Source organism: Mixophyes fleayi, chromosome 5, assembly GCF_038048845.1.
Source record: "Mixophyes fleayi isolate aMixFle1 chromosome 5, aMixFle1.hap1, whole genome shotgun sequence".
Classification (NCBI taxonomy): domain Eukaryota; kingdom Metazoa; phylum Chordata; class Amphibia; order Anura; family Limnodynastidae; genus Mixophyes; species Mixophyes fleayi.
The window spans coordinates 110,367,404-110,392,757 of record NC_134406.1 but is presented as its reverse complement, the minus strand read 5'-3'; the positions used below and the strand labels follow the sequence as shown (position 1 = coordinate 110,392,757).

The 25,354-nt window shown below is 37.8% G+C and overlaps 1 protein-coding gene across 1 annotated transcript in view; it reads left to right on the top strand.

Moving 5' to 3' along the window:
• The window catches only part of CLPTM1L (CLPTM1 like), a 38,192-nt gene that overhangs the window by 691 nt on the left and 12,147 nt on the right, over positions 1–25,354 (top strand). The window contains exons 2-13 of the mRNA XM_075212672.1: positions 1,886–2,113; positions 2,568–2,668; positions 4,195–4,384; positions 8,279–8,424; positions 8,933–9,011; positions 13,189–13,306; positions 13,497–13,591; positions 14,103–14,187; positions 16,598–16,701; positions 18,711–18,776; positions 20,264–20,314; positions 21,586–21,668. Of these exons, the coding sequence (XP_075068773.1) occupies positions 1,949–2,113; positions 2,568–2,668; positions 4,195–4,384; positions 8,279–8,424; positions 8,933–9,011; positions 13,189–13,306; positions 13,497–13,591; positions 14,103–14,187; positions 16,598–16,701; positions 18,711–18,776; positions 20,264–20,314; positions 21,586–21,668 (1,283 nt within the window). The 5' untranslated portion in view covers positions 1,886–1,948. The remainder of the gene's footprint in view (positions 1–1,885; positions 2,114–2,567; positions 2,669–4,194; positions 4,385–8,278; positions 8,425–8,932; positions 9,012–13,188; positions 13,307–13,496; positions 13,592–14,102; positions 14,188–16,597; positions 16,702–18,710; positions 18,777–20,263; positions 20,315–21,585; positions 21,669–25,354) is intronic.

The window sequence follows — 25,354 nt, the reverse complement described above, 5'->3', positions numbered from 1 at the left end:
TTGATAGTTTTTTCAAAATGAAAATAAAATCCAGATAAACAATTATTTGGTTTGTGTTGCTGACTCACAGGCTAGGGTCATGGGTTTGATTCCAAACCAGAGCACTATTTGTGAGGAGTTTGTATGTTTTCCCCATGTTTGCGTGGATTCACTACCACAGTTCACAAACATACTGGTAGGATTATTGGCTTCTGACAAAAATGGATGTATGTGTTGTAGGCACTTTAGAATGTAAGCTCTAGGGGTGCAATGGGCTGGTGTGATATGATTTGTTGTTTATATGGTATTATTTATTTTTATATAAATAAACAATAGCACCAGTCTACTATTTCATTTGGGAGAAAAACAGTTATAAAACAAGACTGATAATTAATAAACAAAGAGGTAGGGGCCCTGCTTGCACCTTTACAATCTAATCTATAGCAAAATAGGTGTTTGTTACCTGGTTAGATACCACATCTTGCATATTGGTCCAGTCAGCCTGGGACAATGGGAGAAAGTGCTTAGTTGGGCTGTATGACACACAGCAATGGTGGTTTTAGTATAGGAAGAGAATGTGACAATAAAAAACTGTCAGCATTTATTTAAAACAAAATATAACTGAGGTAGATGTGCGTTACCCAGCTGCCCCAGCGATTCTGGTCTGGAGTGTTAATATTAACTTACGGCTTAGCTTGTGTCCAGTGTTGTACACATATGTGAGCACGTGCAGATTTAGGTTTTCAGTTCCACTATCCCCGTAAAAATAAAGTGAATTGGAAACCGTTGGAGACTGCAAGCGCCCAGCTGAGAGGAGGTGGGGGAAATACATGATATGTAAGGTAGCGGTATAACAATTGTAGCTTTTGGAGGGGATGCATATTCATGGATACAGCCACTGTGCTAACGCTTTGCATCGGGAAGATACTGGATACAGGTTCTGTGCCAGTTCATGGCTCCAGACAATTGGTAACCACAGGCATGGTGTTGGTTCTTGGATCTGGGCAATTGGTAACCAAAATAATTTTGCTAGTTCCTGGCGCTGGTCAGTTGGTATACCAACTTATTCTGAATCTATGATTGAACTCTACCAACTCTGATCTTATGTCCTAGTGCTTAGAAGTAGACTAGTCAGACAACACCTAACAATTTTGTACATCACACTCTGAATGCCATACATTTTGTCTTGTAAATTTGCTGGATTAAGTTTGGGAAAACTTTGTCCAGTCCTGGGACAAATAGAGAAGAGCAGAGAGCTTAGGGCATAGATAGAGGGAGGTGTATCCAGAGAGAGAACCAGGATAGGACAATGTTTTGGAATGCAGCATTTGTATGAGAAGTGTTTGACAGTGTCAAATGCAGTGAAGTCAAGGGGAATTAGAAGGGAATATTGGCCTTCAGTTAAAGCAGTGATCAAATCATTGACTTACCTTAGTCAGCGCAGTCCTTGTGGAAGGCTTGAAATTAAATCCTCAGTGAAGTGGGTCTAATAGTGGTAGGCAAGCCTTCCACAAGCTTGAAAGAAGAATGAGAATTGAGAGAATGTCCATATTATTATTTATTTTTTTCAGAATAGCGGTAATTACCACATGCTTGAATAATGATAGAGATCCAAAGGTAGTCAGTAGGAGTAGATTTAAATTTATTAAAACTGTATTATTTGGGTGTAGATGTCCGAGCAAAAATGTGATAAATATATTTAATTTATAGGGAGGTATCATACATAGCTTCCATTTTTTAACACAACAGTTTTTAAAAATACACTATAAACTAATTGCAGTTTTGTTGCATAATTTTTATTCACATTTGAAGCATTGACAGGTAACTGAGGAAAAGTGGTTTAGTTCACATTGTATAAATCACTTTTTTAAACACAACTTTAATTGTGAACTTGTTTATCTTATAGATCTTTACTTTCTCTAACGATTTTGGATACCAAATTGCTTTTCTGCTACTTCCTTCTCCATCTATGATGTTGAACCGAAGCTCTTTCACCACCCTTGTGGTTGGGGTATTTATTGTATATGTGGTTCATACCTGCTGGGTGATGTATGGCATCGTCTACACTAAGCCCTGTGAAAGCCACAGTGACAACTGCATCAAGCCGTACTTATCCAGAAGGCCGAAGCTGCAAGTATGTTTTTAAAGAAAGTTGATTTGCATAATTTTATGGGCTTTCACTATAGTTAAAAGCAAATTACTCTTTCATAACTATAAGTTAGTCATGTGAATGTTATGAATGTTTTTTATGTTTGAGCTAAATGAGGTGTCCTGGTTTATTCCCTATTTTGGTTATTTCTCTAATTGCAAAACATTTTGGTGGTATTCAATTGTACACAATGGGCCTCCGAGCATCACGGCTGCCCACATTTTTGAGGACTACAGGACCCCAACATTGTGGATTTTCCTGCTCACTTCTATAGTGTGCGAGAAAAAAGCTGCGATATTACATTGCTACGGAGGCCCTCCACGGACAATTTAATTCCTCATGTAGTGCTTTACTCATTTGTTATATTCTTGAAAACAATAACTTTCACCACAAATCCAGTTTATAATAAAATATTTTTCTTGTTGTCTTATGATTTCAGTTAAGTGTATATACCACAACAAGGACTAGTATTAGCGCTGAAAATAATGTTGATTTGGTTTTAAACGTGGACAACTTTGATGTTGAGTCAAGATTTGAAAGGTAAGGCATAGGTATAGTAACACAATAAGTAATATTTACGTTATTATTATAATCTATAATTAAACAATAAAGACTTTTTTACTTTTTTTTTTTTTTAGTTAATACTATACTGTAAAAATGCACAGCTATTTATTCAGTTGTTTTTTGTGAAATAATACTATTGCATTTGCGGCTCTGGGGGAGATTCAATTAGCCATGAGGTCTTGGTAGAATGTTTATTGTAATAAACTTTGCTTTGTGAGTTGCGAGCAATGTGTCCTGTACTGTAATTGCTACAAATGTCTGCAGATTTGACTGAGGTTCTTGCGGCTAATTGGATCTTCCCTTTAGAATGTTAAGACGTGAGACTAATTATTTCAGAAATCTAGGCCAGAACTGCCATCTTGGCTCATCAATATAGGAGGGGACAGTACTGTAAAGTTTTAAGTACAAGGAAATGTATAAAAATAAAATTAAATGCTTACATTAATTAGGACATGGACTACTCCTTAGTTACTGGACCTCCTTATGCAACAGTTTAGTTGTGGTTCCACCACTGAGATACCCTCAATCACTGCTAATTGCTTACAGTTTTCTTCAGTTGGAAGAATGCAATTTCATAACTAGAAATTTTCTGTTGCAGATGGTTGACAATTATCAGTAAATCAGTTAGGTTGCAGAGAATAGGACAATCACCATTTTCCTATACAGTGTGCTGTATCTGAAAATGTGGAGGAGGAACGTGTCCTAAAGTGGACAATCTTCTATATTGATATTCAATTCGCTGCAATGTTCCTCAACATCATGTCTCCGCGGTTGAAACGTTACTACGGTAAATTCTCAGCAAACTTTTCCTCGCACCTCTATGGGGCGCGAGGAAAAATCAGCAGAGTTATTGTAAAAATCCCGCGCCCGCGATGTTTCTCAGAACATGGCGGCTAATTTAATCTCCCCCATATGTCAACGATCTCTACCGCAATGCAAACACAAAGTATCCAATGCCATTCTTCTTTGTTATGCCCAGCCAAAGTTTCTAATTGTGTTCTACCTTTTACACAACACATATAGCCAATTCTACCTATCCCTGAGGTTCAGTTCTCTACAGACACTGCTCACAACGAAATATTGTGTCAAGAGCACTGAAATGTGCATTTCCCAATTAGTGTGGAAATACAGATTACTGAGGAATAAATACATTGAGGCAGTCAAACAGAAGTTCAGACAATGAAGCAGAATCTTGATGCACACAGGAAATGAATAGATGCGAAAATGTATCCTAATAGTTTTTCTCTCATCTATGCAATATCTTGTGTGTACTACGATTCTGTTATATGTATAAATGTATACTTTTTACATAGTCCTTATTGACAAATATATCAAAAGGACATGCTTAAATATGAGTGATCATACTGTTCTAATCATCATCATAATATATATTTTAGGATTTAAAGACAGGAAAGTAGTACGTCTTCTTGAAATAGACTTATCATTATAGTCTTTATAATACTTAATATTTTGTCTTAAACCTATTCTATTATATTTTTTAGAACTGTGAATGTAACTGTACCCAAGAAAACCAGAAATAACGGGACATTGTATGCATATATCTTTCTACATCACGCTGGAGTCTTACCCTGGCATGATGGCAAACAGGTGCATATTGTGAGCCCACTCACTACTTATATGGTCCCTAAGCCTGAGGAGATAAATCTCATAACAGGAGAAACTGGCACACAGGTAAGAGATTGTTCGGATCATTCTGCACTGCTTACTTTAAATTTAGCCTACAGTAATCAAATTAAATGCTATTGTAATATAAGGAAATATAAGTAAAGTTACCAAATCTATCTCTAGGTTAGATCATTGCTGGTTGAAGTAACTTAACAGAGCTTCTGTATCGGAGTAAGCATGGAAAGATGATGTCACTGAGCAGTGTTTCTATAGAGGCATGGCCATATTTGAGTACAGGGTCAAGGTTTTTCTTGTATTGTCATAGTGAAAGATCACCTTTATTAATCATCTAATGATAGCTTGCATGTATGGAAGACCTGACACTCCTGGAGCTTAAAAAGAGAAGTATAATAAAGTGATGAAACAAATTAATAAAGCAAAAAAAGTCCCTTTCTTCTCCACAACAAAACAACTTGGCTGTTCTTCCTAACAGTTATGAATACAAACCAAAAACATGAATACCATAAAATAAAAAAGGTGACTATGTGAATTTTGTCACTTCGCCCGCAGCTCTATCGCTACTTATTATATCTGAAGGGAGAGAGCACTAAAAAAGTTCTAGCTTTCTGATGGATGCCCCTAGAATGGATTGTATAATAGTGCTTATGGTAAATGCACCTCTCTGTACTCCCTGAAATATAGGATACATCTGAATCGCAGCATGTACTGAATTTGGTGTGTCTAGCATTCACATATGATGTAAGTGATTATAGAATACACTTTTAAAATAAAAGTGAATGATCTCTGTAATAACTGATTCTAGTCACAGTCACTGAGACCTGGCCCACCTGCAACATTCTGATGTCGGCTGCTACATGGTAGCATGTGTGACCAGCATTCGATTGTGTAAAGTTGCTATACATCACAGTTTTAAATAAGCTCCCTACTGTATTACTTGTTGCTACTAGTGAAATCTTAAGTAATGTCTACTTATATATAGATAGACAAAAAGTAAACATTAGCTGTACCAAATTTAATATAAAGTGCTTCCTCTTTATTCTGTTTTCCCTTGTTTACCAAAATGTACATTATTGCCTCTTTATAGCACTATCCTTGTATATAATCATAAAATATGTTCATTCCATAATATGCCACCCTGTCTTTATAATGCCAGTTTTGATCTTTGGTTTAAGCAGGCAGTATAAGGACGGATGAGAGTATACTCTTATGTCATAAGTAAGATTTATAGCATTGCACTATAACACTTCTGATTTTCTGTATTTAAAAAACTGTTTGCAGTATTAACCTGGTTATTATTTTGTTTGGTGTTATACGTGGGAAAAAAAGTTTGCTCTGGCTACGAAAGGGATGAACACCTCCAGATTTTACCACTCATGTCATGTGTCTATTTAGGTTGAGATTATTGTTGTATTACTATATAATATATTGGGAATTTTGTTTATTTTAATCTGACAAATAGGATTTGCTTTTTGTGTTTTTTTTGTTTTTTTTAAATTAATTTGGATTATAAGAGTAAATCCAGCTAGAAGGTGCAATTTTGTACCTTGGCAAAACAATGTTGCAGGAGATGGCAATTTTAAAATGTGCGGACAGATTTAGAGGTGGTGGGGTATTTCCTAGCTCTAAATCGCAGTGTTAAATTAAACATGCCCAGTATTTGTGTGTTGCCTTGCTTAAGCAGGCAATATTTTACCTGCATTGGGACATACATTTACACCCCTTGCATTGCAACTTGCTTTGTCCAGATGCAAATTTGCACTCTTTAGCTGGATTTTTTCTTCTAACTATAAATGAGACCCTGATTCTGTAACTTGTAAACTAATAGAAATGGCAGATATGGATATAATAACATATGTGAGCGTATTGACCAAATTAGTATCAGGATATTTGAATCTGTTGATCTCCTCTATAAGCATATTTACACACCTGTTATGTGTGTACAGTCACATAACAGGTGCTAAGCACCAAACAGACACACTTTGGCCACATTGGATAGTAACCCTTTCGCCTGGTACTTGGGGTCTAGATCTGGGGGTAAATGTATCATACCGCGGTTTCTTCAACTCGCGGGAGTTCGGCGAGATGACAGCTAAAATTTAAAGCGGCGCTGCCTTGTAAAGGGAAACTTGCCTTTACAAGGCAGCGCTGCTTTAAATTTAAGCTGTCATCTCGCTGAACTCCCGCGAGTTGAAGAAACCGCGGTATGATACATTTACCCCCTGGTCTGACTATTGGTGCGGATGGGGTAAGTGCTATATGCAGGTATTTTAGCAAAGGTTCTTATACAAAGGATGGGGTTTGCACTGGAACTAGGATAATTCTAATAAGGAAATTACTGCAGCTCTTCTGTACATACCCTATCCGATAAAAAGGCATAACGGAGGTTACAGTTATGCAGATTCTGTATGGGTGGCACAGAAAGGGGTGAAGGAAGGGGATGTGTGTGTGTGTGTGTGTATATATATATATATATATATATATATATATATATATATATATATATATATATATATATATATATATATACACAATTACAAAGGAAACTTGCTCAGGAGAGTGCACACAGGCGAATGTGAGAGGTGACTGTAGACCGTGTAAAATGTTGCCAGTAAAATACAAGGGAGGACATATGAATAATGTGCTGGTAGTGTGACAGACCCCCTAACACTTCTTACCACATTGTCAGCCTTAGAAAAAGGTGGTTGGGTGATCAGTTAAGTTACTGTAAGAAACCATTTACAATACTGTGTAATTTTGTAATAAGCTGAATGTTAAAGGTAAAGGCGTATTAAATATATTATGCGCACGCTATTTCCTAGATAGTCCTATATAATGTTCATTGCCAACACACTTTTATTTATAAGACATGCCAATCCAGCCCTTTTCAACCATTAACATACAATCCTCAGAGTTCTCTGAACAATTTTAACTGTATAAAGCACAGAATCACAATGCAGATATATATGTATAAAATAGTACTTATACAACAGTGTTACAGCATATCTTCAATAACATTATCTTATACGCCAGTAAAATTATAGTTCACCTTAGATCAGGGTTTCCCAAACCCAGTCCTCAGGGCTTCCCAACAGTGCAGGTTTTCCGGATCACATGTGACATAATTAGGACCACCTGTGGATCTGTTACAATGTGTCAGTCAGTAATGAATACACCTGTGCTTCAGCAAGGAGATATGGAAAACCTGCACTGTTGGGGAGCCTTGAGGACTGGGTTTGGGAAACCCAGCCTAAGATGATTCAATATCTTTGTGTAGGTACATCAGCTTCTATTGCTGATCTCTTAATGTGTTTCATAAAATTACTTAGCTCATGTATGTATCCCAGATTCCATTACCGTTTCTATGTTAGCAGCATTAGCTCAGCATGTAATCAATTGCAAAGCTACCTTATCGCAATCTAGCCCAGCAATGTAATAACATAGCACAACAATAATTCAACTATATCTTATTACCATACAGCCCAACATACTATTTGCTATAAATGTTTTCCATTGTTTTCACATGTCACAAGCTTCCATATCATCACAGCATAGTCTGCCTAGTATCCTGTTTTTATCCATATTATGCCCATAAATACCCACTATATTACTGTCCTTCATATAGCCTGTCCTCATATGCACACTGCCCCATATATAATGTACATATTAGGGAAGTGGGGAGAGATACTTGCATCTCGCCAGGGTTGCAGTCTGAGCAGAAGAGAACTCTGGAGATCAGAGTCTGGGCTTTTAAACCCATCTTCCCTCCAAGCGCTCACATGTGGGCGATGATGTTTAGAAACGGAGTAGTAATAAAACCTTTAGCAGTAAATGCGACAATGTCTGTTACCTAGATCAAAACTATAATTTAATATTTTCGTTTGGGGTTAGTTTTAAGTGTGTTCTTTGAATACATAATACAGTTTACTTCTTTCTTTAAAGCAAATTGATACAGACAAAAAAGAAAGTACTGCTTTGGATGAACCTGTTTCACATTGGAGGTCACGGCTAACACTGAATGTTATGGTTGAAGATTTTATCTTTGATGGTTCTTCGTTACCTGCGGATGTTCACAGATACATGAAGATGTAGGTATCCAAACGTTTTGTGGGTAATGTGACTACAAATGAATAACAGATATTCCGAAGTTAAAATGCATTTTTAAAGGATTTTTCCACTTTTTTAGATATGTGGTTTCTATTAAATTTATTATGCCAAAAATACATTTGTCAGTATGACATGGTACATATGAGCTTTAGTTCAGAAGATACTGTTGCCTGGCCTCCCGTGGAGTAATATTGTTTAGTTTGTTTGGTATGAGTAACATACTGCTATGTAGTATTAGGATAGTGTTGCCTGTCACCTCCCACTGCAAACTCAATTTTGTATAGTGCTATATGTGTCCTGTGACACTTTGGGCTACTTTTTGTAATAACTATGTTCCCAGCATAAATAACATTTCTATTATATGAAATGAAAAGCGTAATTTGTTTCTTTAGGTGAAGCTGTATTTATATTCCTATACTTGTCTAACACAGTGTGTTAATGTTTCCTTTTAGTGGCTTGATACTGTACACAATTTTTTATTTGTTACAGGATACAGCTGGGAAAATCTGTTCATTACCTCCCTATATTATTTATTGATCAGTTAAGTAATCGAGTAAAGGATTTAATGGTAAGTCATAATGCTTTTCTTTTGGGGAAGGATCTTTTGTTGGGTTTTTCATAAAATATTAGTTAATTTCCTTACAGTGAGTTTTAGCTGCTTTTTTTTTTCTTTTTAATGTGTTTACCTGCCCCCCAGAGTATTTCCTCTGCCATCAGTCCCATTTATTGCCTATGTTAGTTCCTCCCCCTCCTTCTCTTCCCTCTGCCTTTATATGGCATGCTAAGAGTCTGTGTGTGGGACTGGCAGCCATACTTGTCTGCCTTCCAGAGAAATTTTGAAAGGTGAATAATGATTTTTAGGAGGTCAGCTGAAAATGACATGCTTAAAAGGTCCTTAACTGTTTAAAGAAAAATAATTTTGATATAGTCAGACACACAACATGTCTCCAGCTGCAGGTAAATGTTACTTACCCTCACTAGGCACTTAACCTGGAGATACAAAATGAATCCACAAAAATACTACATATAATCTAAACATCCAAATTCAAAACAAGTTACAAAGCATAGTACTTAAAGTAAACACACAGGTTTTCTAAATAATAATTTCTTTCCCACTCCAGCTTGTGGCAGTAAGTTAACGTGAAAAGATATCTTCTGCTCTCAACTGCTGTCCTCTATATATTATAAACAGCTGAAAATTAGCTCTGTAATCCAATACCATGAACCCAGCTTCCATTGGCTGCATCAGATTCTAGTCATGTGGTTTTTTTCCATGTCTGGCTATAACATTTATACAGGGGCGGATCTAGAATTTTTTTCTACCCCGGGCGATGTAGGGGGGCGATTTAAGCCCCGCCCCCTTTCTAACTTCTAAGGCTGCCGGCGGCTGCACGTTATGTGCAGGTCCGTTCGGCAATGATAATGTGCTGTCCCGCTGCTCTGATTGTGTTTTACACACCATCAGAGCAGCCGGGCAGCACATCATCAGTGTCAAACGGACCAGCACATACCGTGCAGCCGCCGGCAGCCTTAGAAGTTAGAAAGGGGGCGGGGCTTAAATCGCCCCCCTACATCGCCCGGGGTAAAAAGCAGCAAGCCCCTGCTAGGGAGGGCGATCGCCCTCCCCCCCGGATCCGCCACTGCATTTATATAGCCTTATGCATAGCTAGCGTAACCAGAAACAAGTATTTTTATTTTGTGGATGTGTTATTAAACTGATTTTATAAAGTTCTCAGATGTCTTATCTGTCAGTTTTTGATGTTCAGAAGAACTTAAAAAACATCAGAGCAAAATGGGATAGAATATAGATAGTCTTCAGAATGGAGCTGCAAAAAAAATAAGACTGCGCCTATTATATAGTAATGCTTCAATATATTTTTACACATATGCTGAAGACAGGGCATGTTTCTCCACGTAAATGTTTTTATTATTTTAATAAAATGTGTGCCTAAAAAGGCTATGAAAATAAACACTCTAGAGCCTAGGTTCCCAAACTGTGTGCCGCGGCACTGTCACAGGGGTGCCGTGGACAGGAAGAAGAGGAAGGAAAAAGAAAAACAACTACTTGCCAATCCGGCGGCGCCTGGGACCCAGCATCCTCCTCCTTCCTCGTTTCTCACTGAATGCCGGGCGTGACGTCACGCCCGGCATTCAGTGAGAAACGAGGAAGGAGGAGGATGCTGGGTCCCGGGCGCTGCCGGATTGGTAAGTAGTTGTTTTTTTCTTCCTGTCCACGGCTGAGGGCACAGCGAGGGGCAGAGGCTGAGGGCACAGCGAGGGGCAGAGGCTGAGGGCACAGTGAGGGGCAGAGGCTGAGGGCACAGCGAGGGGCAGAGGCTGAGGGCACAGCGAGGGGCAGAGGCTGAGGGCACAGCGAGGGGCAGAGGCTGAGGGCACAGCGAGGGGCAGAGGCTGAGGGCACAGCGAGGGGCAGAGGCTGAGGGCACAGCGAGGGGCAGAGGCTGAGGGCACAGCGAGGGGCAGAGGCTGAGGGCACAGCGAGGGGCAGAGGCTGAGGGCACAGCGAGGGGCAGAGGCTGGGGGCACAGCGAGGGGCAGAGGCTGGGGGCACAGCGAGGGGCAGAGGCTGGGGGCACAGCGAGGGGCAGAGGCTGGGGGCACAGGGTGTGTGTGTGTGGAGGCTGGGGGCACAGGGTGTGTGTGTGTGGAGGCTGGGGGCACAGGGTGTGTGTGTGTGGAGGCGGGGGGCACAGGGTGTGTGTGTGTGGAGGCGGGGGGCACAGGGTGTGTGTGTGTGGAGGCGGGGGGCACAGGGTGTGTGTGTGTATGGAGGCGGGGGGCACAGGGTGTGTGTTAGCTGTAAATTATTCTTTGACAGAAATATAATTAAAAAAAATATATATAAATAAATTCTTTTCCCTTGGATTTATGTGTATTATTTTTGTATACAACTAAATAAGTATTTCTGTTCTGACCTAAATATTTATTACGTCTTTTTGACTACTTATAAAACGGGACTGCTCGGTAATTATTTTGGAGGGGTGCCTTGAAAATTTTTTGGAGACTCTAAGGATGCCGCGAACTGCAAAAGTTTGGGAACCACTGCTCTAGAGACTTAATTTTTTTATTTTATTTTTTTTAATTTTCTTTTATTATAATGTGCTTTGGAATATTTTCTTATGGTATATATTTTTTTATACCTTTCAATAAAAACATAATATGGGAAGCCCACTGTACTGCTTGTTGGGAGCAGAGTATTACCTTGCAAATGTAAGTCTTCATATCTCCAACTCCTTTCCAGCTTATTATATATGGCCACAATTATTTTTGAAACCCAACAGGTTTTCCACCTGAAATGATTTGGTTTTGGGGTTATTATGCATGAGCATTTGCATAGTAGTGTGGTTAAATCACAGATTACCTGGGGACATTTTTGGCATTCTGTTTGCAGAGATTTCAGATGGCTACTACACAAACAGGATACTGAGGGCAACCTGCAGCTGTTCTGTAATGGTGGTTGTTCTGTGGGTTCTCCTGCATTGGGATCCCAGCACCTATGTCATCTTCCTTTTTACATAAATTCCCAACACATACTCAATTAAAAATGTTTTTGAGTGGAGAACACCTTAATTCATAAAGTAATGTTAGTGAAATGTAAAGTATTAAAATAAAAAAACAGAAGTGTGATCTATAAACATTTGCTTTACATAAAGGTGCCTATGATACTACAATCTTTACTGGAGCCACACTTCATTACTCCATGTTGGTTTTCACATTTAGATTCTCATTGCCTACACAATGACACAGCCCCTCCCTCTTCAAACTTGTCTATAGATTGACTCAACTGCCATTATTTTAATGTTGGTATACCTAAAAGTCAAAAACCTTGCTCAATACATACCTTGCTGCCTGTGTCCCCAGTTTTGTTTAAAAAAAATAATGCAATAGAAACACTGACCCAATTCAAATGCACTTATATACTGTTGTAAACTAGTTTTGAAGGCATGCAGTCTTGAGCAAAATTGTCTCATTGATGGTAATGCCAACATTGTAAGCATTCTTGCACTCATAACATCTAGGGCTTTATGTACTAACGTACATGGACCCACAGTGATCAGTTTTTGTAGCAGAGCAAGTATCATATGTACTAACAGAATACAGTTCTGTTAAAAATGGAGTAGAGGAGATCAAGGGTTTTGGCTCACTGAGGTGGGGAGAACAGCACAAAGCCATGGTAAAGATGAATCTCCTTACCATGTATATGTGCTCTCTCTACTCACCGACTTGTCCTGCCAAGCCACCTGACGACAGATACGCAAAGTAACCAAGAAAGATCGAGTATGAGGGAAAGACTGGAAATGCACCACTCCCATCCCCCCCCTCCCACTCCCATATTTGCCTTTATACATAAACCCCCTAGTGTGTTTTATCAACATTCTCAGAACGTTCTGATCCTGCCAAACTTTAATGTGTAAGGATTTTAGTTTACACACTTCAGTATCTGCCTGCATGGGCTAAATCTAGAAAAACTTTATTACTTTATGCAAACTCACTTGCTATTGTTATATCATACACTGCTCCACATGAAGTAACATGTGCTTCCTATCTTAAGTGTTTGAGACTCACAATGTAACTTATCTGCATATGTTTTTGCTTTGTCTTGTGGTGAAGTGGCATTTGATTACTAGACTTAATACCTTATAAACCGCTCTAGTATATTTCTTGATCTTCGTTCCACCTTTCTCATTTCTAATCTGATAACGCTCATGTTCTATCTAATGTAGATGATAAATCGTTCTACAACAGAGCTTCCACTTACTGTTTCATATGACAAAATATCATTGGGAAAACTTCGATTCTGGATTCACATGCAAGATGCTGTCTACTCTTTGCAGCAGTTTGGTATGTTCACTTACAAAATGTACCCTCTAAAGTGGGACTGTCACTATTAACGTTTTATGATTTAGTGATACACCTGAAGTTACCTGTATATAACCAGATCCAACTAAAACACACACCTTGCAAATGGATATATGCATTTATGACTATTCCTGCTAATGTTCATAATATAACATGTATTTCTTTTTACCAGGCTTTTCAGAAAAAGATGCTGATGAAGTAAAGGGAATTTTTGTGGACACCAACCTTTATTTTCTAGCCCTCACATTCTTCGTGGCAGCTTTTCATGTAAGGTTATCTAATATCCATACTATAATGGCAATATGGATTAGTTTATAAATGTGTAACACGCATGTGTGTACTCTAGCTAGTCTCTATCATAGGAAAGACCTCCTCAGTGGCTATGACTTAATGTGCATACAGACAGGCCGTTTATATGGTCCTATGAGCTGTGCCATGCATTTAATTGTATGTTGGTAGCACATAAACACAGCTTAAACAGTGGTCATTGATTTGATGAGGCATGCAAAATAGATATGAAATGGCACTTTGATACTTCATATATACTCCTAATATACCTGTACATCAATTCCAAAAATTCAAGTGCGTTAAACAAGTATGAACATGTGTATTTAATGTGTCTAATTTTAAATAGCTGATCTAGTGACTTTATTCAGTCGCCCAATTAAATTCTAGAAAGCACTATACTGAGGATATTGACTGGTAGATTATTATTATTATTATTTAATTTGTATTTTCTATACATTTTTCAACAATATATTTGTCTTTTATTGTGCAGCTTCTGTTTGACTTTCTTGCATTTAAAAATGACATCAGTTTCTGGAAAAAGAAGAAAAATATGGTTGGGATGTCAACAAAAGCAGGTATGATTTTGAACTATGTGCCAATTTAGTTAGGAAAAATCGTAATTAGTGATTAAAATTGGTTTGTCAAAAGCCGTCATCTCATAAAATGCACACACAATCTTAGTCCAAGTACAAATAGGACCAACACAATTTAAACAATAGAAATAAGGTACTTGCAGTCTAGCTACTGGGACTAAAACCTTATGAACAGTTGAAACAAAATTAATGCACATTCTAGTATAGCAATTTTAGCTGCAGACATAAGCTGCTGTAAATCTTTGTGCAATTTGTCTTAAATTAAATATGGTCTGTAAAATGACTACTTTTTACATTTCTATTATGTTTTCTGGTTCTAGTCATGCTCTATGAACTGACACTATCTTGTCTTTTATTATAATAGAGAGTGATTCTCTAGCTTTTATTTTACTTTTTTTTCTCTAATGAGAACCTGACCAAGACGATGAGGTTTAGAAGTATCCAGGAGCGTTTTGTCATTGCCCGTCAAATAACAATTGCTTTATATATTCAGGGCATTTGATCTAATTTTTTGCGCTTCAGTCTGAAATTTTAGGAGTTTGTAGGCACTGTAGAAAGGGATGCATACCAAAGAGTCAAGATCCTGATGTTCTAAAGATGTTTAATTCCAGCATCCCCAAATTTAACCACTACAAGGAGTATTGAATTACTTTGTTGGCCTTATTTCAGGTGAATGACTAGGTCTCCTTACCACCATTCTTGTAGTGAAACAGCCCCTCAAGATCTCCAGCTGTCAGAAAAATTGACCCCTGATCTTAATACACTATGTATAAGATAATAAACCTTTATAGTAGATTACCTTTAATGTGTAATAGTGGAGCTTGATCTAAATTCCCTAACACAGATTGACTAAGGTCAATTTAATAGCAGATAATTTACGCACTAGTATGTTTTTTGGTGTGTGGGAGGAAACCGGGGCAAACCTGTGCAAAAACGAGGAGAACATACAAACTCCACACATATATGACCATGGTTGGGAATTGAACTCATGACCCCAGTGCTGTGAGGCAGAAGTGCTAAACGCCTTGCTGCCCAAAAGATCAAATTACCAACTCTAACCTTTATGATGTATGATCAACTTTTCTTTTTACATTACTGTTGAGCGTTGTATGTTTGCAAATAATGACTATCAATAATCTGTGTCACAGACTTTATTTTTTTTTTTTTTATCTTACCTGGAATATGTTTGTGAGCTACTTGCATTTAGGGCAATGGTTCCCAAACTTTTTCAGTTCGCGGCACCCTTAGTCTCCATAATTTTTTCAAGGCACGCCTCCAAAATAATTACAGATCAGTCCCGTTTTATAAGTAGTTGGCTCAAAATAACATAATAAATATTTAGGTCAGGACAGAAATACTTAGTAAGTTGTTTGCAAAAATAATATACACAAATCCAAGGTAAAATAATATTTTTATATATTTTTTTCAATTATATTTCTGTCAGACTAATGTACAGCTAATAAGAGGAATAAGATCAAACAAAATAAAACATGTACAAAAATCATCACTCTGTGCCCTCCTTCACCCTCACACTCTGTGCCCTCTTTCATTCTTTTTACCCTCCATTTCCCCACAGTTTCTTTACTTGCCATACTTGGCCTTCTTTCTTCTATTTCTTCTGTCTTTTCACCAATCCGGCGGCGCCCGGGACCCAGCATTCTCCTCTCTCCTGATGCCTCTCACTGAATATGTAGGAACATGATGACGTCACGCCCGACATTCATTGAGAAGGAAGGAGGATGCTGGGTCCCGGGCGCCGCCGAATTGGTAATTTTTTTTCTACTTTCATGGCCATGGCACCCCTGTGACAACGCCGCAGCACCCCTGGGAGCCGCAGCGCACACTTGGGGAACTGCTGATTTAGGGGTTTGTTACTGGAATTTCTGGGTTATACTGTTAACCTATAAGGGTTGCAGTACCTTCAACACGTCATGTGGTATTTATCAGCCTATCTGTACACTGTCAGTCAACTATGACATCAACTAAGTGGCAGATTCCAATATGTAACATATTATGGTGGTTTCCATAGTTATATTGGTCACTTGAGAGTATATTAGTTATGCATATTAGATTACAGGTCTTGACTGCCAGTTCTGATTATCTCTGTTATATAAATTTTCTATTACCCTAGGTTGTCGTGAGTACATTAGTGTGATGGTAATATGCATTATTTGCGAAATACTGCAGAAAATGTATGTAAAAAGAAAGAGGGGGAAAAGCATTTAAGACATCTCCTTTAAAAAGTAAATTCTGCAAGAAATAGTGTATTTTTTGTTTGTTGCATTTAGACAAAGGTACAGTACTCACAACTATTTTAAAATGTAATTTGTTTTGTATCGGTTCATTATCATTACAAAAGTGATGTGTAAGTTGATTCTTCTTTCTTTTGCAGTATTATGGCGTTGCTTTAGTACTGTGGTAATCTTCCTTTTCCTTCTGGATGAACAAACCAGTTTGTTGGTATTGATCCCAGCTGGCATTGGAGCTGTAATAGAAGTTAGTTTCAATATTAATTATTTGTACAAACCATATAGTAATGTACCTAAGAACTGTGTATCAATTTTATTAGTATAAACTGGTTTATATTCTTTCTTTTTTTTTTTTTTTTTTAAATATTTGTTATAAACACTTTTTTTTATTGACAAGCACTACTACTCACTTTTTATTAAATGTTAGAGAAATTCAAAAATCTTGATAAAACACAGCTTGTGGTTCATGCTGGTTCTGCTGATTACTGTATTTTTATTTTTTATATCTGATCCAAGAAAAAAGTATGATTACATCTTCTCTGTTCTGTTCATTTGTGTTTGTCTTAATATAGTACAATATATTACATATAGATTAGATTTTTTTTTCCATTTCTGTATTTGAAAATTTTTAATAGTATTGTGCTTTGAAAAGACATGATAGCAACCGGGGTATATAAATAATTGACAAAATAAGCAATCTTCTCCTGCTGTTTTGAAGTGTTATCTGGTTAACTAAACAATAGTCCAGTTTAGATAGGATTCAATGTCCTTCGCCATGAACCAGATCTTGTTGTTTTTTAAAACCTACCATCACCGTACCGGAGTGGCTATTGTGTGAGCTCTTTACTTAAGAGCCAAGTCCAGTACTGTTAAAGTTTTAGTTCATGTCTTCTGATTTATAGAAAACTTTCAACAATTATCTTAAAAGGTAATTGATGTAAGTGATAAATTAATATCATTGTAGGAATACGCATTTATTGACTAGTGCTTCATTTACAATGCTTGGCAAGCACAAGGCCACAAATATTGCCTCCACAAGCTTTTCTTATTTAGGGGCAGATCCAATTAGCCGCGATATTCCTGAGAACATCACATTTGCGCATTTTTACCGTTGGTATGGCAAAAATATCTGCTCACAGCTGTATGGGGCGCGAGCAAAAATAAGCAAATATTTTACTAAAAAAATACCTGTCTCCATGGCCATTCTGGAGACACATTGCACATATATTTTTCAAATTTAATCTCCCCCTTAATGTAAGCAAGCCAAACCTTGCTGAATCTGTTTTATCCCCTATGAGGGATACGTCACCGACGTCCACACTATTTTAGCATTTTGGAAACATATTAAAAGCATTACATTTTGCATGCTTCAATATCCATTACATTTCAGATCAGAAATACCAATATTTTGCTTACAATGCTCTCTAATTTCAGGTTTGCAAGCCTTGCCAGACTGCTGAACACAAGCTCCAGTTTGTATCAGTGCAGTGCAATGAGAGCAATTATTTATTGGATTGTTTAGTGCCCCCACTGGATGCTGTATTACCCAGATATTAAAATGGCAGCCAAAACGATACTAAACCTGGAATTTGTAAACAGCATAAGAAAATAAATCCAAATTAAAACCCATAAATTTTAGTTGGCAATTTATAATTTTTATTTCTGATTGGAAGTTCCCTTGAAGAAGTCAAGTCCATTGCATCCCCACAGACACAGCAATATCTGAGATTGCGGGAATGGGGGCTTTGTAGGTGCAGAGCTAAATGCAACAAATTATATTTAGCTAGTACAAAGCAGTACTTTACACATCTAGATGCCGTTACATATGCTACTTCCTCTTCTTACGTTCAGATACATGAATACAGATATATTCTTATCTAAAACTTTAACTCGACTTAAAAATATCCAGTGGATCGCTTGCAAAACCGGACAATATTCAAATCATTTCTAGAAAATATTCATATATTTTCATGATTCTGTGACAGAGTCCAAATTATGAGTGTAACATTATATACTGTAACTATAAGATATTATAATGAAAATTGCATTTAATTTTTTGACTTTTACTGCCAGTGGATGAGTGGCTATCTTTATACATTAGAAAACTTACTGCAGATTCAATTAATTCCACAAGGCCATAACATTACATTATGCATTGGATCGCCATTTTAGGTTTCTGCAGAATACTGCACAGTTCCTTTTTGCCCATGGAAGTTTTAAGATTTAGTTTGAAAACAATGTCTTTTTACTTGTCAGGTCTGGAAGGTAAAGAAAGCCTTGAAAATAACCTTTCAATGGAGAGGGCTGACTCCAGTAATCAAGGTAAATTGTTTTGTCAGAGTTTAATCTCTTCATAAACAGTTGGATTCCTCATTTATGACCAAGCCAATTTTACGTTTTTAGGTGGATCTGTCTGGTGATGGATAACTTAATTTTATTGTAATTTACTAACCTAAATTTTATATTGTTCTTCTGACAGACAGTATATTCTTAGAGAATATTACAATAAATATGCAAAAACAGTGAACAAATACATTGTTTCAAAATTATGGGGTTTTTGTATTTTTTTTTTTTTTTTTTTTATTTGATTCACTTAGTGCAAGCCCATTAATTTAGCAAAATATGTAATTATCTAGTTAGAATGTGTGTGTTCTAAGGTATAGCTGTCCAAGATAAACTAGGATAGCTGCCTGAGTGCACTTCACATTGAAAAACAGCCAAGAAAGAAAGAAACAAAGAGAGGCAATCCATTGTGGTGGACTTGCTCGAGAATATCTACACTTTGGGATAAGATGACTGACCGATTTCAGTTCTGTGACCAAGCTTCCAGTTAAAATCCAAGGTCCTTACCTTCTGAATTTGCTAATTGTGGGATTAGACAGACATACGGACAGATTAATCACCAATATACTCAATGCAACTAAATCACAGTAAAATTTGGCACCTTGTGGCTATGGAGAAGATCCCATACTAAAATAATATCACACACATGCTGACTTTTGTTGCTTGTGGTACTTATACAGAAACCTATTCCATTATGAAAATAAATAAACATCAAGTGCTAGAGTGCAGACATTTCATCCACTTGGTTCCTTACAGTGCTTGTTTGACTGTTCCTACTGAGGAGATATAGCAGTACCACTGTATATGTTGCAAGATATTTGAAAGACGCTTGAGTTCTTGAAAAAGAGTTCACTGGCAGAGTAAGAATAAATATGGGGGAAGGACTCAGAGAATAAAAAGACTAGGTTAGAAAGCTTTGAATTTCATCTGCGCAGCAATTGGTAGTTATTTAAGCCTGAGCGTTCCCGAAACCCAATGTAGCCATTCTAAAGCAAAGATTGCACACATTGATCTTTTAAATTTGTTACAGGTCACAAAGCTGAAAATTCAGTCATTTGAGGTGCTGTAACATCCCTTGCCCTGTCTATATATTAATCCACATAATGCACCACCTTTGATATATTATTTGCAAATAGTGACTTTGCTTACACTTTAAAAGGGTTGATCCCAAACTAAAACCATATGCCTTTTATGAAACTTAAGGTAAGAATTAGGTGAGAACTAAGAAAACAAACTTTTGTTGCCTTATTCTACCAAAAAGCCACTGTGGCAAGGGCCAACTTCAATTTTAATCATGTTCAAATTCTGCCAGATCTCTATCCTGTCTTGCCTTATAATGACCGTTTACAACCATAATGTTAGTTTTTTTTTTGTAGTTTCATCACTTCCGGTAGTCTTGATTCTTTTTTTCTTTTTTTTTTTTTTAATGTTTCCCCGGTGTTAATTTCCCTATTTTTTTTCAATAGTTTGGAGCCTACAGTGAATCTGAAAAGAAAACTGGAGAATATGATACACAGGTTTGTGTTTTATTTGTGTGTGTGATTTAGAGATGTATTGAATCCACTATTTTAGGAATCCACCAAATCCCACTGCAAATGATATCTAAACTTGCAAAGTATTTTTAGAAATTGTTGTGGAATCTACAAAATTAGCCAAATATAGCTGAAGGTAACGATTTAGTTCTAGTAAGACGGTTATACAATTTTCATGCAGGTTTGTTTTAAGCTGTAGAGTAGAAGCACATTGAAGTATTCAGGCACCTCACAACCTATTTCTTTCTAATTCTGTCATCAAAAGGTCTCTAGTTCATCTTTGCTGCTAGTTAATTAACAGTTACCCTAAGTTTTATCAATGCAAAAGTCTTTTTTTTTTGCCTTCCCATCCTGGAGTTAGTTATTCCACTGCTCCCTACATTTTTTTATTGTATTGTCAGCTAGTTACCATTTTGTCCTCCGCTCCCCCTATATGCATGTTGCCATTGCCATTTCCCGTCCCAACTTTTTTTTTTTGTTCTTCTCTCCCATGTATTTGAATTGTTGAGCTTGTTGCTGTTATCATTTTGTCCTATGTATGTGTCATCACCACTCAGCGCCTCTTATTAAACAGACTGGGTAAAGAGGGAGGTTCTGATGCACCACAGAGTATTAGGATCTCATTGATGTGCCCTCCTTGTCAGAGATCACTTTAGATTTGCTTCATATATTATAGAAAGAAAGTAAAATTGTATCCTTCAAAGGGTCCTGTTTGAGAGCTGAAAGTCCCTAGAATGCTTTTGGGGGAAAAAATGGTTTTCTGCATGTTGCACGCATTTGTGTGTGTTTTTACAGTGCTACATAATATGTTTGTGCTTTATAAATAAATTGTGTTCAATACCCTTTACTGTGTAGCACCTGTTTTTTATATACTATGCACTAAAATATTTGCCCTCCGTCTGACTATACTCCATAATCTATGGCTGGCAAGTGATGCGTGTGGCATATATTCTGCAAACTCTGCTTCAACACATCACCAATTTAATGAAGTATATATTCACTAGGCCTAGTAGATCAGGTACTGGGTGGTAGATACACCAAGTTTTAGTTGTCCAGAGTTACACCAAAAATTTACCCGGAACCGAAAGATTAATGATCAGGTGCCAAAAAGGAAGCTACAGCCCATATAGTAATATAAGTAAATGAAAAAAATATTGTTGCCTAAAGTAGTGTTTTGAACTAGCATATTAACACATTCTGTTATTAACTAAAACAAAAAGTAATTGTAATCTTTGTATGTTTTTCCTTTTTTTAAGGCTATGAAATACTTGTCCTACTTATTGTACCCATTGTGCATTGGAGGGGCAGTTTATTCACTATTGAATATAAGATACAAAAGGTAAGACCTTATCTTTTTGTCTTTTTCTTTATGCTTTTGTAAGTTAACACCCAGCATTTGCATATAATGAGGCAAGTTATATTGGAAATGTAATGTAGATGTCAAAATGAATAGCATTTAACATGTTGATAGATCAGTTAATGATTAACCATTTCAGTAAGTGTCTTTTAAAAAAAATGCACACAATTAGTTTAGTTTTTGTTTATAATCCTTTATTTAGGTGATGAGAAGTGCACCATTTCAAAGCGGTCTGCTTTTTGTTTTGGGCAGCACGATGGCTTAGTGGTTAGCACTTCTGCCTCACAGCACTGGGGTCATGAGTTCGATTCCTGACCATGGCCTTATCTGTGTGGTGTTTGTATATTCTCCCTGTGTTTTCGTGGGTTTCCTCCCACAATCCAAAAACATACTAGTAGGTTATTTGGCTGTTATCAAATTGACCCTAGTCTGTCTGTGCACCAGTGGGGCAGGAACTCATGTGAGTGAGTTCTCTGTACAGTGCTGTGAAATTAGTGGCGCTATATAAATAAATGATGATGAGTCCCATTGAACTTCATTCATACCTTGTCTTTAAGAAGCCCGAAGTTCTGTGCAACTAAGAGGTTTGTTTAACATATGCTGATGCACAGAAATACATTATTAATATACTTGGTTATTAATGAGCATGCAATTGTATGCCCTTGGCATTAATGACATTGCTGTAACGTGGGTCAGGCTTTAACAAATTTCTCACAAATGTAAAATATATTATTGTGCTGATAAATGAAGGCAGCACATTAGCTGTATTTATACTCCTGTCTGAGTGGTTGTAAAATAATATTGGTGATGTAGTAACAGGAATATGTCTGTACTTCCCCCTTGTTCCTTGTTATAGTTGGTAGAATGCTCTTTAGCTGCAACTACAGCTGTGAGTCTGTTGCAGAAACACTGCAGTATTTGCCAAATCTTATTTGCAATACCGTTAGAGTTCTATCAGGTTGGACAAGGAACATTGGTGAATAGCAATTTGAGTTTGAGGTCTGAGCTTTGGCTGGACCACTCCAGGACATTTTTATTTGCTTTTTATTTGCTCTTAAGCCATTACAAATTGCATAGTCCAGTAAATCTTTTCCTAGGTCTCTCGTAGACTGCAATACTTTTTCCTCATAATATTTTTCTGTGTCTTGCTTCACCCATTTTGTCTGCTATTTTTGAAGTTTTCCATTCCCTGAAGCATAGATTTTGGACACATAGTCAATATAATGGTTTTCATTTTGCCACCGTCTGTTAGAGATGCCGATGGCCTCCCTAGCATACACCTTGATGCTCTGTACTGGAGGACAACCTGCTCTTTTGTGCCGTATTCTCTCTATTTTTATGGTGGTCTTTATAGTGCTCCAAGGTATATTAAGTCTTTCAGAACCCCCAGAATTGATGTCTAAATGTAAGACCCCTTATTGGTTGGGGATTCATTGAACTTCCTAGGAAGCGATTGGAGGATTGCAAAAGTATAAAGAAACAATATCCTGATATAGGACTAGGACTAAAGCCAGGGGCCACTTCTCCCTTCTGATTCTCCTAGACCTCTCAGTGGTCTAGGAGACCCCCTTCCTCCATGCGTTGACCACCCCCTCCTGCTTCACACCCTCCAGTCCATTGGCCTCTCTGGTACCGTCCTTTCTTGGTTCACCTCTTACCTTACCAAACGCTCCTTCACTTTTTCCACCTCTGGGTCTCTCTCCCCCTCTTCCACCCTTCCAGTTGGGGTCTCACATGGCTCTGTTCTTGGACCCTTAGTCTTTTTTTACTATACACATCCTCCCTGGGTAAACTCATCAGCTCCTTCGGCCTCAAGTACCACCTTAATGCTGACGACACTACTCTATCATCTCCTGATCTCTCTCCCTCGCTCCTCTCTAGGATGTCTGCCTGCCTCACTGCCATCTCCTCCTGCATGTCTTCTAGATTTCTCAAACTCAATCTTGCTAAAACTGAGCTCATTGTGTTTCCTCCTTCTCGAACTTCATCCCCCTCCGACCTCCCTCTTACTGTCGACAATTCTCTCCTGTTCCCCAACTTCGCTGCCTGGGTGTCACCCTTGACTCCTCTCTCTGTTTTGCCCCCTCACATTCATTCCCTTGCCAAATCCTGCGCTTCGAGTTACGCAATATTGCACCTATTCGGCCCTTCCTCTCCCAGAATGACCCCAAATCTCTCATCCACTCTCTGATTATTTCCAGCCTGGACTACTGCAAACTTCTCCTTATTGGCCTTCCCCATTACCATCTCGCTCCTCTTCGATCTGTACTCAATGCAGCTGCAGCTGCTTCCTTTCTCGCCGCTCCACTTCTGTCTCTCCCCTCTACCAAGCCCTCCACTGGCTCCCCTTCCCCTAAATATTCCTTTTCAAGCTCCTCACACTGACTTACAAGGCTCTTGCTAACTCCACTGCTCCCTACATCTCCAACTTCATCTCTATTCACAATCCGTCCCGCCCACTGCAATCACCCAATGATTGTAGCTTCTCTTCCCCTCTGATTACCTCTTCTCACGCATGTAGCCAAAATTTCACGTATCCCCCCTCCATTGGAACAAGCTCCCTTGCTCCATCAGAACATCCCCTACTCTGTCCAGTTTCAAACGGACATTAAAAACCCACCTTTTCTTAAATGCCTTTCAGTCACCCGCTTAACTACCCACCTTGTCGGCTACCTCTCCCTCTCATCCCTGCTTCCTCCCTCCATGACTCTGTCTCTGTTTCACACTTGTGTCTCTGTTTGTCTACCCCTCCCTTTAGATTGCGTGCTCCTCTGAGCAGGGCTTTCTCTCCTCTTGTTTCCACCACTTTTAACTTTGCTCTCCAGCTACTCAGCCCACCTCCTCTTGGACCTTCTGACTCCTCTCTCTTAACCTGTCATTCGCGCCCACCTTTTTGGGTTCAGGTTACCAGCTTGTGCTGATTTACCCTCACCCTTTCTCTCTAACTGTACTTTGAGCTTCTCGAGTTATAGTGCTTATTGTTAATTGTACTGTGCTGTTTCACCTTTTACTTTGCTACTGTTTGTCCTTGTACGGAGTTACGGACACTTTGTGGCACCCTATAAATAAAAATTAATAGGGGAATTGAGGTAGTTGTATGCAGAAGTTTTCTTTTTTTTGGGGGGGGGATTTCACTTTGCATATAATTTTTTTCATTTGAAAACAGTTGGGAAAGACTTAAAAAAAACAATCAAATGAAATAACTTATTAATCTTCATGATGAAGCTCTTGTTAACACACTAAATAACTGTGGGACAGCTCAAAGATACATTTATTTGTGTGAGTTTAGCAAAAGGGGTGAATTTATATGGAATCAATTTTCTGGTTTTAGTTGTAGAAAAATGTTGTTTTTTTACGATATATGTAGGCTATTTTTTTTTTGATCACTAGAAGAAATATTCTGAATTCCATTTTAATTTCATGATGTAAGAAAATAAAATGAAAATTTCCAAAGGGCTGAATTATTTTTATTGCCACTGCATGCAAATTAACTGTAATAGCTTTCTCAACTCTTCACCAGTACAATAAAAAGTTTAAATCTTCTGTAGAAAACCTCTTATTATTTATTTATGTTGTTAGCATCACAAAGGCAACAAAATGCTACTTAGGCTCATATTTTCTCTATTGTAAATTTTCATGTTATTACTGTGTGGATTTGTCCAAAATTA